Consider the following 19,984-nt stretch of genomic DNA (forward strand, 5'->3'; position numbering starts at 1 on the left):
AAAAAAGTACTGTCAACAAAATGATCATAGCAAGTTGATTAAATTCCATATAGATGTCCTTTTCTTCTGCAAGAGTTATAAGGAAATATCTCTTATAGATAGTTTTTTTTTTTTTTTTTTTTTAGGATTAAGATTTTAGTGCATCTAAAGAGACAAAAGAAAGGTTAGATGAGAATTTCTAGTGTTAAAGAAAAAATGTCCCTTGGATTGATAATCAAGGGAGGGGATATTGGGATCTGTCTTACTTATGAACAGCCAACTGGTGATGAGAAGCTAAACACCTTTAAAATAACTTAATCTTTGTTGGGTTGAAGGCACCACGAAAGTCATTACTATTTGATGAGCATTCAAGAAATTCTAATGAAAATACAGGAAAAGAAAATGGAACAAGTCATCCGTTGGTTCTTCCACCATTTCTGCCGCGTAACCCAGCCACTCAGCCAGAGGAGTGGCAGTGGTCCAGCCAACCAGCACACGAAGGCCCCCGGCGCATCCAGGCCCCAGGCATCCAGCAGGAGCCCTCTTCACCAGGATGCCCAAGAGGAAGGTCTGGTCTGTCAAAGGGAGTGGTGATCAAGCATTGCAAGAGGAGAGTGGTGATGGTGTCATTTAACCTTCTAATGCAAAAGTGTAGATGAAGCCAAAGAAGGCGGCTGGAATGGATGAATCTTCACCAAAAAAAAAGCGCAAAAAAAAAGGTAAAGAGGCTCAAGTAGCTAATCACGATAATAAAGAATATTTAGCCGCAGAAAACGGAGAAACTAAATAGGAGAGTCCATCTCCTCTGATGAAGCAGGGAGAAAGACGCCAAGTCTGATTAATAGCATGTATACCATATCATGTCAGTGGTTCCTGTCTCCCTTCTTGTACAATCCAGGAGAATATTTTTATCAATTATTTTTTAAATGCAAGTTTTTTAGTGGCTCTAGAAACGTGTTTAAGAAGGAAGGAATCTCACCTTATTACATTTTTTTAAGTGTAAATGTTTTGTTTTTAAGAGGTGAAATTATTTGCTGGTGTTGTTGTTGTTGGTGGTGGTGGTGATGTTTTTATTTGTTTGTTTTGGTACAACCAGAAAAGAGCAGCATATTGAATACGGGAGGTTTTGATTGTCTTGAGTGTTAGTTTAACATCCATAAATGGGGCAGTAGTTTTTATATCCTATAATACTCAGCATACTAAATGACAATTTGGAGTCACAGTTGTGCATTGAATATGTTTTGAACATTTTAAATTACTTCTATTCTCATGTTTTTTAGGATACTTGTTTCCTAAAGAAAACCACTCTTTGATCTTGGCTCTTCCTGTCAGACTTACATGTACTCTGTAACATCTTTGGTAGTGGTAGTCCAATTTCCCTAGTAACTTTGTTAATGTGCTATGAAAGATTGAAAATTTGAGTCTGTAGTGTATATGATATTAAACTGTAAATCAGTGAGAATTACGATATAACAGTATATCAACATTTGAAGATATTGGTACTTGATATACTCTTAAGAAAAATTTCCAAATTTCAGGCCGGAAAGTCACTGGAGTAACTGTTTAAAAAAGAATTACAACTACATGCCTTTTAAAATTTCATTACAAACATTAAGAAATGTGTATAACCAATAAAATATCAATTATAAAAGAAAAAAAAGGAAAATGGAAACTGGTGGTCATTCTTAACATAAAAGGTATTCAGTAGTGTTTTCTCTGAATATCAATATGTCTTCCTAGACTTATGTAAATTAACATTTCTACCAAAAATGTTTTGTTCTTATTTTAATTTCAGAAGGATTAAATGAATTATATCATTTGCTAACATATGTCTTTAAAAGAAGTTCATAGAGATATCCAACTAATCAATTTCTATAAGTAATATTCTTATTATACATGTACCAAGGATGAAGAATAAATGAAAATCTGGTTTCAGACCATGCCAGGGTACAAATATGCACACCAGTAATAGAAAGAAAGCATCAAAGGGCCCTTGTTGCTTCAATTTTTATATTTACTAGATTAAATATATATCATAATTTATAATGTTAGTTGAAAATATTTATATGCACATATAATATGTATGTTTACATAGTAACATGTGAAATATGATATAATTTTAACTTAGACTTAACTTCCTTGTCACATATATACCATATCTGCTGGGAAGTAATTAAGCAAGCAATTATGACCTCCTAGGACCAAAAATGAAACCCAAACAAAATTCTTTAGATAGAATGTTATATTTTATACAAATGTTTTAGACTCATGTTTTCATTTTTATTCTCACAATAATCCTGGGCATACAAAGATATAAAATATATATTTTTAGCATGGAAAGAACACAAACAACTGGTTGGTGTTATAGATAACTAAATGGTTAGCTAAGGACAGAGAGCTGATAGAGAAACAGATCTGTCTAAAACTGAAAACCTTTAGGCTCGTTGGGAAATCTCTTCTAGAAGCAGGAAAGTGGAGAAAAAGGGCAGGCTTACTTCTTCGCTTCCTTTCCTATTCCTAGAGTAAGGATTTTAATAGTTCCCAACCTTGGCTGTAAATATAAATAATCTGGGAGCTTTGAATAATCCCCCGAACTAGCCTGTACTTCTGCTGGATTATATTAAAATGTAAGTATTGACATCAGATGTAAATGATGCCTCCAATGATTAAAAAAAATACAGCCTAGGTTGAGACCCTTTGGTCTATGATGATTTCAGGTGCACTGCTTTGAGAGTTCTTAGAAATTACTTTGCAACAGATTTTTGGCAGAAAAAGTGAAATACAAATCCACCTTGCTCTAAACCTCCAGGCACCAAGCAAAATGCAATTTTCGCTTGGATGCCTTTAAGCTCCTGAATAGGGCCACTGTTGGCTGCTGCCCTAAAATGACTTTGGCATTTCTACCAAACTGGAAAAAAAAAATTAACAAATCATCCTTGTCTAATTAAGTTGATGCCATGGTTGTGACCTTTACCAATGTCAACTGCAGCTAAATCCAAGGCAGTGAGTTGCATGGAAAGAAAAACAAAGATAGAAGATGGTGACTGCCTGGGGTGGGGATGAAATAATGAGCTTTCATAACACAATTTCATCATTTTTTTAATCTACACTACTTTTCTGAATTGCTTCTTATTTCTGCTCTCTTTCAATTTTCTCCTTTCTTTACAGCATTTACAATTGTGATCACTGACATTAAATGTACTGTGAGGATTCATCCATACTTTTATGCTAAAAAAGCTGTAGGTGTACTTATTTGAATAAATGTGTTCTTACATCTGCACAATAAAACAAGGTAAATAGTTTTTGTTTTAATTAATATCCTACCAAAAACCTTCTTTAAATCTTCTCAAAGTGTTATCCTCATCTCCAGATACAGTACTTATTTCATATACTTATTGACTGTTTCTCAGTGTCAGACACTACCACATATGCTAAATGCTGTATGTTAATTTTCTTATTTAATCTTCACAACGGTTCTGTAAGGTTGGTGCTGTTATTGTCTTCATTTTATACAGATGGAAGCTTAGTCTCAGAGAAGTTGAGTTGATCAAGATTTCAAAATTAGAAAGTTGTAGAAAAAATATATTTACTTAGTCTGACTAGTGAATCTTATCTCTCTCTCTAAATTTTTTTTCCTTGTATTTATGTTCATTATACATGATTTCTTGGATGTAAATGAAAAGCACAGCCTAATTACATAGGCAGAAGTCCCTCTGGGCCCTCAAGAGTCTTGGCTGGAACACTTGGGACAGAAACACAAGCCTTTTCTATTTTTATAGTTCCCTGCCCTGATGTGGTGATGGGTGAGTTTCAGCCCAGGAAGCAGATGACCGCGCGGTGGGAGGGGAGAACAACTCAGCCATCTCCCTAAGCCATAAGGAGCCTGGTGCAGGCGGCAGCCACACCCTCTCTCCTGAGGCTCCTGTCCCAGTAGAGGGACCAAGGCGGGGAGGAGCAGAGACGCAGCCAGCTGAGCTTAGGTTCCTCTACATCCTGTCCCGCAGAGATACCAGCCCTGGGGGGGGGGAAGAGGAGACAGGAAGGGAGGAGCCTGGCAACTGGCTTTGTCCAGCATTTTTCTCATCTTGTTTAATCCTCCCAGTAAATATGAGCAGTAAATATCATCACACTGGTGTATAGAGTGAATCCTAGCTCTTAAACCCTCTATCATGCAGCTATAAACACCAACAACATTGCTGTATTAATAATTCATAGTTTTCACCTAAAAGGGTAGACCTCTCAGTAATATATTTCCTGTTCTTCCTCTTACATTTATATAATTTCTAAGTTATATAAAGTCACATTTAATATTTTAAAATAAAATGAATATAATTAAGTAAAACAGTACAATGGATATATAAAAATTATTAGTTTTCCAGAATGTGCCATTAATTGAACAAGATTTTTTAATACTTATTTTCCCTTTTCTGGGCACTTACTATGCATTTAGCTCTACTTCACAAACAGTACAAGTCAAAGATAAATTAATATGTTGATCAAGTATTATTTGTATATTATCAATGATGCCCAGTAGGCCCATCTTAAAGGCTTAACACACACACACACACACACACACACACACACACACACAAGAGCATGTTATTCACTAACTCTGGGGGTTAGGAGGACCTTGATTTGTAGTGTTTGCCAATTTCTATAGTATAAATACTACCAACTTCAATCTACCAATGTGATATCAATGAACATGAAGATGGACAGAGATATCAGTAGAATACCATTATACGGTATTTCCACTACATGGATCCCAAAGACATAATATCTTCAAGACATAGAATCTTCAGAGATAATAGCATGATATAGTATATTTGATATTTACATTTGTTTTTAGTATGATTTCCTTAATTTTAAGTGTATATAATGAATATTTAATAGTAACTTTAAGAGCTGACTAGTACAAATTCTGAAAATGTAACAGCTAGCTTTTGTAGGTGTGTATGAGCCATCTCCAGCAGACCACTGGAGTATTCACCATTCTAAATATATACAATGACATGCATATTCTGTTTTTTTGTACTGGTAAAACAAGCAGGGAAAAGTCATGGTTCTCAGCTCAAATATACAATAAAGAAAAAGAGAAACAGACTCACAGACTTAGAGAATGAATTTATGGTTACCAGGGGGGAAGGATGGCGGGGGAGGGATAGTTATGGAGTTTGGGATTGAGATGTACACACCGCTATGTTTAAAATGGATAACCAACAAGTACCTACTGTATAGCACAGGGAACTCTGCTCAATATTAACATTGTTAACCGTGCACCATATAAAATGAAAAATTAAAATAAAAAGTTAAAAAAAAAACAAATACAAATAAAAGTCCTGACCTGCTACACACCCTTTGCATATTTTCCTTGTTTTCTCTTTACAGAAAATTAGGCTACAATTTCCAAGAGGTCAGGGTTGTGTCCTTTCAAATTTGTGTCTCCAGTGATGAGCATAGTCCTTACACACAGATGGAAAACAATTTAGCTGAATACTTGGCACTTAATGATCAATCAATGATATTTATTTTCTAACTTATAAGGAAAATGTCCAGTGAGAAGAGGGACACTGATGTGGATTGAATGTGTCCTCCAAAACCTTATGTTGAAGCCCTGACCTCCAGTGTAATGGTATTGGGAGATGGGGCCTTCCGGAGGTAATTAGATTAAGTCATGAAGGTAGGGCCCTCATGGTGGGATTAGTTCCCTTATAAAGAAGAGAGAGATAGAGATCCATCTTTCTTTCTGTGCAAACACTCCTAGAGAAGACCATATGAGCACACAGCTAGAAGGCAGCTGTTTACAATCCAGGAAGAGGGCCCTCATAAAGAAATGAACAAGGCGGCACCCTGATCTTGGCCTTCACAGCCTCCAAAACTGTGAGAAATGAATGTATGTTGTTGAAGTCACCTAGTCCATCACATTTTGTTATAGCAACCTAAGCTGACTAAAACAGAAATGCAGCAAGTGACATTTCAAATGAATTCTCTGGCAACGTTGCTTTGGATACTCAATAACGTAGAGCAAATCCATGAGCTAAGCACAGCCATTCCCTTAAGGGGAGAGAAGTATGCAGCCATCACTGTATTCAAGGTATGACCAAGAGCCATGCAGAATAAACACTGTGCTCTTAGAACACTGAGAATAGAAAAAATAATTCTAACTAGGAGGGCAAGAAAAAATTCACTTGAATCATAGAGTAGGCATGACAGCAAAGGAGAATGCAGTGAAGGAAAGGAGGCTGAAAAACCTGATTGAGTTTCCTCAGCAGAAACTTAAGCTGTAGGACTAAAAGATTATGTAGCAGACAGGCTCCAGAATTTTTAAAAAAGTACCAACATGTAAATTATTTTTTAAGTTTTCATCAATAAATTCTCATAATATTGAACTGCCCACCTAATGAAATTTGTGACTTTTAAAATCCACAGTGAATATATATATATAATTTATATGTATACATGTGTATGTATATATATATTCATGTATAGACATATACACACACATGCATGATGCAATAAAAAAATCTGTCTGCATTATCCAATCTCCTGGAAGAGAAAATAAAAATAAAATGACATTTTTGGGGCTATATTGCATTTTTCCAAATGTAGGTTGAAAATTGCTTACTTGGATGTGTTTCACAGATTTCAGGAAAAACCATTCAAATATCCTTCTCCTTTCAAAGAAGAGGTGAAGATTTTAAAGAAATGTAGATGAGAATAGCCATATATCACATATATCATGGAAAATAAGAAAAACTATGATTTATAATGCTCATGTCACAATGCTCTGAGATAGGTATTGAGGAAAGTGAGTCACAGAGAGGTTAAGTGATGTACTCACACACACTCCCAGTCAGCTCCCAGTCAGGTACATAATATCACTGTGGCTATAATTAGCCAACTCTGAAGACTTAGCAATTAAATGTCCTCATTTAAAAGTTATGTTTTTTGTATTCAGAGAAAAATTGTTTCATGACTGAAAAGTTTGCTTCTTTTACATACACCCTTATCACATTTCGTCATTCAGGATTTTTCAAATATTATCTGTGAGGTGCCTGCATAGAGATTCAAAACCCAAGTATACATAAAATACAATTTCCACCACTATTGAAAAGATAAAGACTATGAGCAAAACATAAATGCCAGAGAAGCTTTTAATGCTAATCTGTAAAATGAAATGCTCTACAGTACATCAACTTAGATTTATTGAACTTTACCTTAAACATTTTGGATTTCTGTTATTACTTTTTGAAAAATGAGCAATCTCTAAGACACGTGCATCTAAATGCTTCCTATGTTTTCCTGTGATAAGCCAAGAGAAATAATAAATATTTATTATTTATCTCAATGACAGGACATATGTTTATTAATAGTAAATCAGTTAAAGTATCAGTAATTTCCTCTACACATTCAGGGTCGTAAAGAGCCCAGTTTTAATAATGGGCTTAAATAAATGTATTTTGAGTTGGAGACAAGTGTAATGTGCCCATAAAATTACAAAGCTGCTTTTCCCAAAGTCACTGGACTTAGTAAGGCTGAATCTTTGCTCCTCCCTTAGACTAACATGAAGTGGAGGCAGTATGTGGCTTCCTGGCAGGTGGGGGAGATTGTGTGGGTAGCTGTGCATTCAACCCATGACCCGTTTCAATAAATTTACCCAGGATTTTTCCTAAACATAAATAAAATACATTATTATGCAACTTTCTTCCCTGAGTTTGGTTGAATTAAAAAAATTCTGTAGACCTAGAGTTTTCAAAGGAGGTTCAGAAAGACATAAAGGAGAAAAATATTGGTCTAAAGTTTTTTGAGATCCTTCAGGACGTAATAAAAACCAAGAGAATAATATGAAATGGAAATACATATTCTAAAATGATTTTGACAGAAAAACAAGATTATACAGATTAATGTGTCATCGAGAAATCGACCAGTTACAGACAAAAACAGAACATTAGAAGATTTATTTTGCTTTACTTAACTTTGACTCTTCATCCTGAAAATAGTATTTCCCTAATCAATTTGTCCATATCCCCTTTCATCCAAATATAAGGAATCACAGAAACAAGCAGTAAGAAAGCCCCAGATGTAATGCATCATTAGGTACTTGTAACAGTGGTTCTCAGGGCTTTTTGCCCACCCTCCCCCAGTCCACTGGAGATTTGCTTTAGAAGTTGGACTGGTATCTATAACATTTATTTTAATAGCAAGTAATCCTGAGGCACGTAATAAGAGAACCAGCACTTTCAAGTATACTGCCTGAAACTAAACTCCTTTCTGCCATAACTATTTCAGTTTACCAAGATTTACTTAAATGTAGAGCCTGCAGATTGAAGGTTCTGATGATTGAAACAAAAGCAGAACTGAAATGCCCCCTTTGTCCTGTCTAAAGTAGGGTGGTGGTAGGGATTTGCGAAGGAAGATTTGCTTAAGTCAGTTGATCTCAAAATCCCCTAAGGAGCTCTTAAAAACTAATGATGACTGGAACCAAACCAGAAAGAAGTTGTTTTAACAGGTCCAGGGTGAGTCCCAAGTATCAGGATTTTTCTTAAAGACGTATCCCAAGTGATTCTAATGTACAGGCAATATTGAGAACTACAGACTTAATTCCTGAAAAACGTATTCACTTTTGTAAGGATGGTGGTTATACCTTAGGAGAAAGTATTTTCCATATTAGACCTCTGGTGTATACTGGAATGTAATACAAGATCTTTTCTTTTAACTATTGTGAAATAATGATAATAATAATAATAATCCTGCCTAAGAAACAGCTGGCTCTCTACTAAAGAAAAGTTGTTTTCCAACATTCTCCAAGTGACTATGAAGACTTTACAAACTGGGTTCCTATCTCCCACTTACTTCCTGATTTTTCAATGAATTTGCTATCTTACTTGGATTCACTTTGATGAAAATACAGAATGAAGTAAAGTGAGTACCTTACTCGATTTTACTTTTCAAAGCACAAATAAAGTGTACCTTGCTTCTTGTCCTTGCATCTGCAATCTTAGTGTCATTTGGCATGGATGGAATTGATATCCGAGTTGGACTCGGCTTGAAGAGATTCAAAGGGGGAGGAGGTTGATCATGGAAAACAGTTGAGAGGCAGAGTTGTACCGTCTCTTTCATTGCTTTCAGCTGCGACGCCTATGAAAACAAGAGAGATCACAACACAATGTTTACATGCAGTTCTGGTCATCATTTTACCTGATTAGATTCTCCCTTTCCTCCTAGCCTACACTCGTTCCCCACACAAACACATATTAGTTTTCAAACACAACTGCCTAACATAAATTCCATTATGACGTGCCATTTAATACACACTCAGTCTGTTTTTTAGGAGCTACTGTGTTTCATGATATGTTTTGAACACTGGAATTCAGAGACATATCTCACATTTTCCCCTTGAATTGACATGATTTTAATCATGATACTTTGCTGGCAAGGAAATATACTCTAGGGTCACTCTAAAGTGGAACATGTCCTTCTTAGAAACCTGCCATCTTTCTATTAGCAACAACCTTCTTTATTACAAATCACTCCTCTTGTGATGTAGGCCTCTGTGTTTCTCAGATAGGCCTGTACCTCCACTCAATTTCTGATACAACTCTTATTTCCTCTGGGCCCTGTTAAGTGGTAGGAGTTATTTGGATATGATTGTAAGTGACAATATCAACATTTTCTATTAACATAGTATATCATAATATTCTAAGCACTTTCACATGCAAAAAATAACTTTATGCTTTCAAACATCTGTGAAACTGGCATTATTATTTCTATTTCACTATAAAGGAATTTTTTTTTCTTTTTTTAATTTTTTAAAAAATTTTATATTGGAGTATAGTTGACTTACAATGTTGTTTTAGTTTCAGGTGTACAGCAAAGTGATTCAGTTATACATATACATATATCCATTCTTTTTTAGATTCTTTCCCCATATAAGTCATTACAGAGTATTGAGTAGTGTTCCCTGTGCTATACAGGAGACCCTTGCTGATTATTTACTTTATATACAGTAGTGTATATATGTTAATTCCAACCTCCTAATTTATCCCTTCCCCCACCTTTCCCCTTTGGTAACCATAAGTTTGTTTTCTAAGTTTGTGAGTCTGTTTTTATTTTGTAAATAAGTTCATTTGTATCATTTTTTTAGATTTCACATATAAGTAATATCATATGGTATTTGTCTTTCTCTCTCTGATTTTCTTCACTTAGTATGATAATCTCTAGGTCCATCCATGTTGCTGCAAATGGCATCATTTCATATTTTTTTGGCTGAGTAATATTTCATTGTATATATGTACCACATCTCTTTATCCATTCCTCTGTCGATGGACTTTTAGGTTGCTTCCACGTCTTGGCTATTGTAAATAGTGCCACAATGAACACTGGGGTGCATGCATCTTTTCGAATTATGGTTTTCTCCAGATATATGCCCAGGAGTGGGCATATATCTGGATCATATGGTGTTCTGTGTTTAGTTTTTAAAGGAACCTCCATACTGTTCTCCATAGCGTTTGTACCAATTTACATTCCTACCAACAGTGTAGGGGGGTTCCCTTTTCTCCACACCCTCTCCAGCATTTATTGCAGACTATTTTTTCTTTAGGTTTACATCCCAAGGCAGACAACCATCTCTAACTCCCATCTAACCCCCAAATCCCACTGCTAAAAATATTTTTAATTGCTGACAAGGTTTAAAAATGATACAAAATTGAGTAAAAATGACAGAGACATCCCCAGGTACAAAAATGAAGAGAGACATACAACCTTGGGAAAATCTCATGGTAACCCAGTGGTAACTGGGGGCATGCATAGACCCTAGTAAGACAATAACACATAAACATCCACTTCAAGATATGAAATATGGTCTTTGGGGTGAGAGAGATGAAGACAGAGATTAGGTGCTAAAGCCATATCCCTGGACAAACTGGCATATGTGGAGTTCACCCTTTCAGTGTACCCCTGGATCAATGAAGCAGCAAAGTCTGTTGTCTCTTCCTGTCAAACTAGTATACTCCCAACAAAACTACTGCCTTTTATATATGATATCAGGAATACACCTGCATATTACATCCCATCCTATTTCTTGTCTCCTATAAAGCCCTTGTGGTCAATTTCTTGAGAGTAGTGACTATGACTTTGATCCTTCCCAACGCCCACCTCTGTGTTTTCTACTCATATGTGGCATAAAATTTATCCTTAAGATGAGATTGTCTATTGCTAGAATAGCAGTTAAAGAAATCTCTCTCTGGTCATATCAAGAGATTTTTTAAAAGGCAACAGTAAGAGCAGCAACTGGCAATATATAAGCAATATGACAAACAAGTACCTCTTTCTCATTAATCTTGCCCTGTCAAGTTGTCCAAGACAAAATAAAAATCTGATAAGAACTAGAATGGAGGGGCTTTGTTAAGTGGACGAGAGGGAGCTAAGCTGAATGGTAACCTTATATTCAAAATGGTCCCTTTTATTTGCTTGCCTGAGTCGCTAGATTCTTGTCCTTTCCCCAATTAATTACTTTCTATGATTGATCCTGTTTGTTTCCTTCATATAATTTATCATTAATTTTAATTTATATGTATATACATATGTATAAGTTGCCTATTTTGTTCAGAACTGTAGAGCTAGCACATAACACAATCCCTGACACATTAGAACACACTGTATAGCTAGCACATAACACAATCCCCACACACAAAAAAGTTTTTTGAATAAATGACTTAGGTGAAAATGTTTCTCTTTTGTCAGGGAAAGAAATTGACAAGCTATATCAATAAAAAGAAATGAAGTAACGGTTCAGATTTCCCTTCCTATTGATTCTTTGTTATAATCTTGGATGCCCCTTCCCTTCTCTCACTACAGAGTAAGAGATCATGGCACTGGGTGCTGTGTCAGGAGTGAAATATTCCAGATGGCATTGAACAATTTAAATATATTTTCGTTTTCTTATGTTATCATTAGACAATGGGAATAGAGCTAATGTGACAAGGTCAGGGAGGTCTTGGCCAGCACTCAAAGCTAACATGGCTTTGAAATGTAGATTTTCAATGCTTAGATAATGCAGGAAGTAACGATATCTATTTTATTCACTGCATTCATATCATGGCTCCTCTTACAGTATATATGTAAAAGTTGGATCTATAACAGTCACGAAGTATATGTTGACATAATAGACAAATTCATGAGTAATGGCTGAACTCGGATGCCGAAAATAAATAATGACCAGCATCAAGTTAATAGTTCATTTTCAGTAAACATTGTTTAGGCAAGACAAATTTTCCAATGGAACAGTCAATGGGATAGGCATATATGCTACAATTTTAATCATCTGAACTTGGTGCAATCATCTCTTCTGCTCTTACAGGCCTCCTGACATTCTCAGGATCACCTTGGATGGTAGTATCAACAACACATAGATATAACCTCCAACTCCTCACCTTTCATATCCATTGTAGTAAGTTATCTTTACTCTTATGTTTCAACCTATTCTTAATCTCTTAGCTTTTGATTTCATTTCTTTTTTTGGGATCACAAGTCTATGACTTGGCCTCCTATATTAGATTCTGGCTCCTCTCCTTCATTATATTGTAGATTTTTTCCTGCTAGAGATCACAGGTTTCTGTGAGCAATGCTGCCCCAGTTTGGTCATCTTTCTACCAAAAAAAAAAAAAAAAAAATAGCCCATGTCTTTCTAGTTAGTCCCTCTAACTTAATAGAGCCTGTTACTGACACTACTCAGGTTTGGCTTGACCCATCCCATGAGCAGGACCCAGATAAGGATTTTTATACCAAAATGGCATTATATTTTAATTTGTACTGCTAGCTGTAGTCTGTTTTAAAATTGCAGGTAAGGTCACTGTTCACTTTGAAGTTCACTGGAACAAGATGTCACCTAATGAAATACAATGTAAACCATACAAAGTATACTTTGCTCTAGATCTTACAACCTATTCCCTCTTGAGATCAGCCTTATTTTTGCCCTTGATCTTCTCCCTACACCAAAACACTTTTCCCACTTCCTTTGCCACATGTTAGTAAAATGCAAAGTCTTTATGAAGATCCTGCTTGTCACAATGTCCTTTATTTATAGCCCACTGAACATTCCAAGTTCATTCCCATCTTAGAGCCTTTACACTTGCTGTTTCTTCTGCCTGCAGAACCCTCTTTCCAAACATCTACATAGGAAACTTCCACTTGAAATGTATGTTTCAGCTCACATATTATCTTCTTCAAAGTCTCTATCACATTTCTTAAATTATGTCCTATGAAGCCCTTGTCATAAATGCATATTATCTTATCGTTATATCTATTTCTGTTACAATGTAATTTCTTTGAGGGCCAGTATTTTTTTCTTTTTTTACAATTTTTATTTTATATTAGAGTATAGTTGATTTACAATGTTGTGTTAGTTTCATGTGTACAGCAAAGTGATTCAGTTAGACATATACATGTATCTATTCTTTATCAAATTCCTTTCCCATTTAGGTTATTACACAATATTGAGCAGCGTTCCTTGTGCTATACAGTAGGGCCGGTATTATTTTGGAGAATCACTGGTTTCTAACTCAACAAATATTTGTTAAATGAATAAATAAAGCAAACCCTCCAGAAGATATGTTTTATGTGAGAAAATAATGAAATATTTCTCATTTTATCCTGTATATTATATAACACAAAAAAGTATTATTTTAGACATTAAAATACTACTGCTTATGCTGTATAATATGTAAAGCTTATAAGAAATTTTTGTTTGTATGGATGATCTTGAGATGGTGGGAGATTTAGAAGGCAACTTTTTTTTTTTTTTTTTTTTTTAATTTATTTTTATGGCTGTGTTGGGTCTTCATTTCTGTGCGAGGGCTTTCTCCAATTGTGGCAAGCGGGGGCCACTCTTCATTGCGGTGCACGGGCCTCTCACTATCGTGGCCTCTCTTGTTGCGGAGCACAGGTTCCAGACACGCAGGCTCAGTAACTGTGGCTCACGGGTCCAGTTGCTCCGCGGCATGTGGGATCTTCCCAGACCAGGGCTCGAACCCGTGTCCCCTGCATTGGCAGGCAGATTCTCAACCACTGCGCCACCAGGGAAGCCCTAGAAGGCAACTTTTTGTGTGTGTCTGTATGTGAGTACTTTTCTCAGAAAAATGCATTTTGGGGGGAACAAGAAGATATATATTGCAAAGACAACAGTGTTCCTAATTTCTCACCTCCTGACAAATAAAAGTTCACAAGGTAATATTCATGCCTACCTTCATTTATTTACATGAAGATATGAAGTCCTCAGAGAGATCTGGGTGCACCAATGGCAGCTGGCTTTGGAAAGATCGTGAAGGACTGTGAATCCAAAGCCTTTCCCCTTACCTTTATTTCACCATGAAATTAGCTCTATGAATCCTATAAAGTCATTCAGCAGTTTTATTTTTTCTGCTCTAGGTGATCTCTATGTCCCTTGTATGTAGGATGAATAGCATGTGTGTTAACTTATGAAGTTATATTACCTTCATCTATCTATTCAATAAATAACTATTTATTATGCTCTTGCTGTGTGCCAGACACACTGTGGCAAGAACAGTTCTTGTTCTTTTACTACTTCGTCCTGGGAGTCTGTGCAGATCACCTAACTTGTGTCATCTGTAATACAATGTAATAATGCATGCTGTGCTGGGTGAAATTTTGTGAGGGTCAGATGCAATAGAAACTTTTAACATAAGAATTTGAGAGATAGTTTCCAAACCATAAAGTTGTTTTTACATTCCAGTAGCTGAGGCTAACTATAATTCATAAGATATTGCCAAATAAATAATTGATTGTTTGGAAAACCAAGATTGATTCTTAGATCTTGAGATTATTATTGCTTTTATTGGGAGAGTAAACCGAGACTTCTTTCACGAGAAATATGAAATGAGAACCAAGTTAGAGTGTGAAGATATTGTTTTCATAATATTTATTAAGTATTTAAGGCTATTTGAAGCCCAGATATAACATTCTTTGGAGCTAGACACCTGAAGAGAATTAAAGTCTCATATAAAAATGATGGGGAGAGGTGAAGAGCAATTTCATTAAACTGTAGTTTTTATCCATTTTGAAGTGAGCTAGCATTTCTACCTGACTTTATGATTGCAGTTTATGAGCCTCAAACATACCTTACATGAGATTTGTTGAAATCAACCTCCAGTAACATGCAATGCTTTTATAGTTCACTGTAGCAAAAGGAGTGACAAGATCCTGAAGGTTAAAGAGAAAAATTATCACAGAGAAGCAGTCTCTCTATGATCTCATTCACTAATAATAATAATTACTATGCTTACTGAGTGTTTTTCACATGCCAAGAATTCTCAGTACTTTACTTTTTTTGATGAATATCATTTTCTCATCACCCTTATAAAGTGAATTTTTATTATTATTCCATTTTACAGTGAAGTATAGAGTTTGAGCGATTTGAATATGGTCATTCAGTGACAGAGTTATGATCTGAACACAGACAGACTGTGGGGACCTTTGTTTAAACACTACAACATATAATCTCTCATCCTGAATCCAGTCTGGCATTGTGAGGGCTAAGCACATAGAGCTCTTGGTAGAAGTGGGGAGGAGGAAGGCATAGGATGGATAAGACAAAGGAGAAAAAACTACATTATCTTCAAGTTCTGTGACTCAGGACAAACTACAATTTGCCCATGAAATGTCATGTGACAAAACCAGTTTTTATAACTCACATGTACTTAAAATACACATACTCACTCTTTGTGTTTCTCTGAACTCCTGGTTCAATGTATAGTTATTTCCTAATTTTTGGTGCCCAACAAAATTGTGAGAGATGTGGGACCCAAGATTGTGTATCATAAGTGTTTCCTGTTTCTCATAGCACCTGGCTCACAGTGGTCACACAAAAAGCATTTCAAACCCATATAGTCATTCACTGACTAAATGGATTATTTGAAGTTAAGTAAGGGAAAAAATTTAATGCAAGGAAGAACATTCCAACCATCATAGTTGTTAAAAACTCAGAGTGGGAGAGCCTGTCTCAGAATCTTGGAAATTCAACATCTTTCTAGAACTTAAAACAGGGATAGCAAAGAAAGGAAAAATAAAAACATGATCTAGTTGAACTTCAGGATGATACATACCTCTGATTGTCTGATTCTACCAATTCTATAAAGAGTCGTTTCCTTTTTAAAAACTAATTGGTATAAACTTCTTTTATAAATTAAAGAAATCTCATAAAGTGGAATCTTGGTAAGATGAATTATATTTGACCTAGTCTACAAAAAAGCAGGCAGGTTTCCCTAAAATTCTTAAATATTATATTAATTACTTGGATAAATATAAAATGAGACAATCACAAAGGAGCGAAGTTGTTAAAATATCTTATTCATTCAAAAGCCATATTTATCCCAAAGATGTAAATCTTAAGAAGGAAAATATTTATAATTCACAAAATGTGCTTACAGTTCCCCTACTGCAACACTTTCTAGATATCCTGTTTGAAATGTTACCTATGCTAGCTATGAAGAGGTTTTGGCCGCATATAAATGAAGAAAATGCCTATGTGAGATCCAAGTCTTAAGGAAGTTGTGGTCTTTCACAACCACTGCATAGTGAGAAGGAGGCAACGAGACCTCCAAAATGAATCCACCTTAAATGTTCCATCTCTTCTATTCTGTAGGTTCTAAGTGGTGATTAGAAGGCAACTTCCTTTCTTTACAAAGTTGCTAAATGTATACAGATATTATTGCAAAATAAGTTATGAATGTGATCATCTTACTTGCTTATTATTCCAAATAAAACGATTGCTAAGTTTTGATCACAAAAATGGAAAGCCCTTGACAGCAGACAGAACCTTTCCTTTTTTTAAAACTGCTTATTTTGAAAAATATAGGGGCATATAGAGAAAGACATAACAAATATCAGGTAAATAGCAGCCTGAATTAAATGTTAAAAAGCATCATTTTAATTATATATGTTATATATAATACTTACATAATTATATTAAATACATTTATATGATAATATATGCATATGGATATTTTAATATGCATGTACACATTTATTACATGTAACTAATGTATATATACAAAACATATGTAATACAATGTATGTATATAATGCATGAAATATACATATGTGTATGTGTAAATTAAAGACTGTGTCTATACAGCTTTAAAAGGATAGAACATTTGAGAAACAGTGGATATATCTGTAAGCATCCCTAGTGTTATTTCACTCCATCTTTCCCCAAAGGCGATTGCGTCCATGAATTTGATATGAGTATCTTTCTACTTTATTTATGATATGTAATCAAAACAAAATATGTTTCCTGTATTTGAACAATTGTTAAATACTGTACATAATAATTCTGACTTTTTTCATTCCACACTGTATGTTATCGATATATCAATATTGATACAGGTATCTTTATATTTATTAATATTAAATTTTGATTACCATTTGAAAACATGAGTATAGAAAATATATGGATTATATATATTAATTTTAAGAGCAAATATTTAAATTATTTCCTTTTATTACTAATACAAACTCTGATGTATTTAATGTCCTTATGCACGTTTCCAAGTACATATGGATAAGTGAAAATTCTAAGGTACACACTTTTAAAAACTGATTTTAATAATTACACTCCCATTACTAATGTATCAGAATTTGGTATCACCAGACTTTTAAATTTTTATCAATTTGATAGTGTTGAGATGCTATCTCATTGTTTTTATTCACATTTCCACTTTTCTGGTGAGGTTAAGTATTTCTTTTTAAATAAACTATTGAAAGATAGCAGATAATGAAAAAATATATGGGTCTTAAGTGTACTTTTAAAAATTTATATACATTTTAAAGAAATATTGCTGTATGCATACTGATTTAGGATTGCAGTATTCTTCTCCTGGACTGATCCATATGATACTCTCTTCTTATCACTAAAAAGTCTTTACTTCAAGTCTACTTTTAATGATGTTCACGTTGATACACAAGCTTTCTTTGTATTACTGTATACAGAGTTCATCTTTTTTTCCCTATTCTCCTACTTGTAGATCTTTTGTTTCTTTATATTTAAAGGTGTCTTTTGTATGAATCATAAAGTTTTTGTTTAATGTAGTCTTATAATTTTAGCCTTGTACTTGGAATATGTTAACCATTTAAAAATTTAATTACTAACATACTTAAGTTGATATCTACCATTTTACTATTCACTTTCTATTTTAGCTCATCTTTTTATATCCAACAATTTGACTATGAAGTGGGTTATCTTTGTGTTTAATCTGATTGTGCATTATTTATATTTTTGAATCTGTGGTTGATATCTTTCAAAGTTATTGAAAATACTTAGCCATTATGTCTACGAATATTGCTCTGTTTGTCACTTCTTCTGGCACAACAATTATATAATTTAGAAATTTTGAAATTGTCTTATGCATTTCTTATCCTTTTTCTGCTTACTTTCCATTTATTTGTACTTTCTATACATTAATATAGGTATTTGATATTAATTTTCCTTTCATTTCACTAGTTTTCAGTTCTACTATGTCCAATCATCCATTCTGCTATTAAACACGTGAGTTAAATTCTTAATTACATGAATTATATTGTTCTAATTCTAGAATAGCTAGTTGATTTTTTTATAGATTCCAAGTCTAGTGAAAATTTTTGTCTTTTTACCTGTTTTATATTTCTTCTATTGTAATATATGTAATGCTATATACATGCCCATAGAAATATTATGCATATATATGTATATATGTATATAATAGTTGTTACATTTTTGAGTACTTATTTTCTTATTCCAATATCTGAATCAGCTCCAGGTGTACATGTCTTGTTTTCTTTATTTATATTGGTCAGATTGCATTCTCTCTTTACATGTCTAGAAATATTTTTATTACATGCCAAATATTGTGTATAAATGAACCAAAAGTTCTCCAGATGATATATAGAGAAGGTTTATTTTCCATTGTTAGACAGAATGATGGCTAACTCCAATCTAATCAAGAATTAATCTCAGGCGGGGGATGGATTGAATGTTTGTTAAAATGCAGATTACTCTTGGATTGGCCCTGTTGCTACATCATAGACTTTTCATGTGTCTGACTGAGAGCAATGTGGGTGTTTTTCGTCTTCTCAAGTCTGAAATACTATGATTCCATTTTCAGATTTAGAGTTTTCTGTATTAATATTTTCTAGATATATGTTCTAGGAATTAGAGAAAACTACATGGGATTCAATAAATGGTTGCTGAGTGAACAAAAAAATAATTTTAAAATCATTTTACCCTTTTGTTCTGAGTGAACTAAAGACAAAAGGAATATTTACTTCCCACAGTTTTATATAGTTGATTTAAAAATGAAAGGAGGCATTAAGAAATTTTGCCAAATACTGTAACTATAAAGCAGCAGAACCATAATTCTAAATTTTATGACTAATTCCTTCCTCCACATTATATTTCCCTTTCCATATACCAACTCCTTATTCTCCATGCATGTCTCATATGAAGAGCATTGATAGGCAAAGGTAGGCATCAGATGGGAGTTGTGGTTTATTCTGAGCATGTACAATTGTAACACAATGAGGCATTAACAAAAATAAAATGAAGTAGATGAAATGAGGTAAAAAGAGGCAAAGAAAACCTTTTGAAATTAATGTTGATGAAAGTACAACTTTGTGAACTTTAAAAGTGTGACTTTTATGGCATGTGAACTTTATTTCAATAAAGCTGTTATAAAGATGGAATGTCAGCCACTCTTGCATTATCTTTGTATAAACAGAGTTGCTTAAGAGAGCTACTTTCTTCTGTTTATGCCTTTTCCTCCAAAACTTTAAGATTTCCAGAATAAAAAGTGTCAATGACTACTTTCATTTGCTTTACAACTCATTCATACAAAGTTAATACATGACATCTTTGTTGATGCTTTAAAGTATGTTTATTCACTGTATTATAGAGCAAGTGTACCAGTAAGGTGAAAAATAAAGCCATGCAATCACAGAGCCTCAACCTTGAGTAGAT

At 34.3% G+C, this 19,984-nt stretch overlaps 1 protein-coding gene across 3 annotated transcripts in view; it reads right to left on the reverse strand.

The window, feature by feature from the left end:
- The window catches only part of LUZP2 (leucine zipper protein 2), a 911,611-nt gene that overhangs the window by 44,345 nt on the left and 847,282 nt on the right, over nucleotides 1-19,984 (reverse strand). For all 3 annotated transcript variants that reach the window (XM_082342495.1, XM_082342494.1, XM_082342493.1), the window contains exon 9: nucleotides 8,950-9,117. In XM_082342495.1, the coding sequence (XP_082198621.1) occupies nucleotides 8,950-9,117 (168 nt within the window). The remainder of the gene's footprint in view (nucleotides 1-8,949; nucleotides 9,118-19,984) is intronic.

This window comes from Balaenoptera borealis (genome assembly GCF_965194805.1).
Source record: "Balaenoptera borealis genome assembly, chromosome: 11".
Lineage (NCBI taxonomy): Eukaryota > Metazoa > Chordata > Mammalia > Artiodactyla > Balaenopteridae > Balaenoptera > Balaenoptera borealis.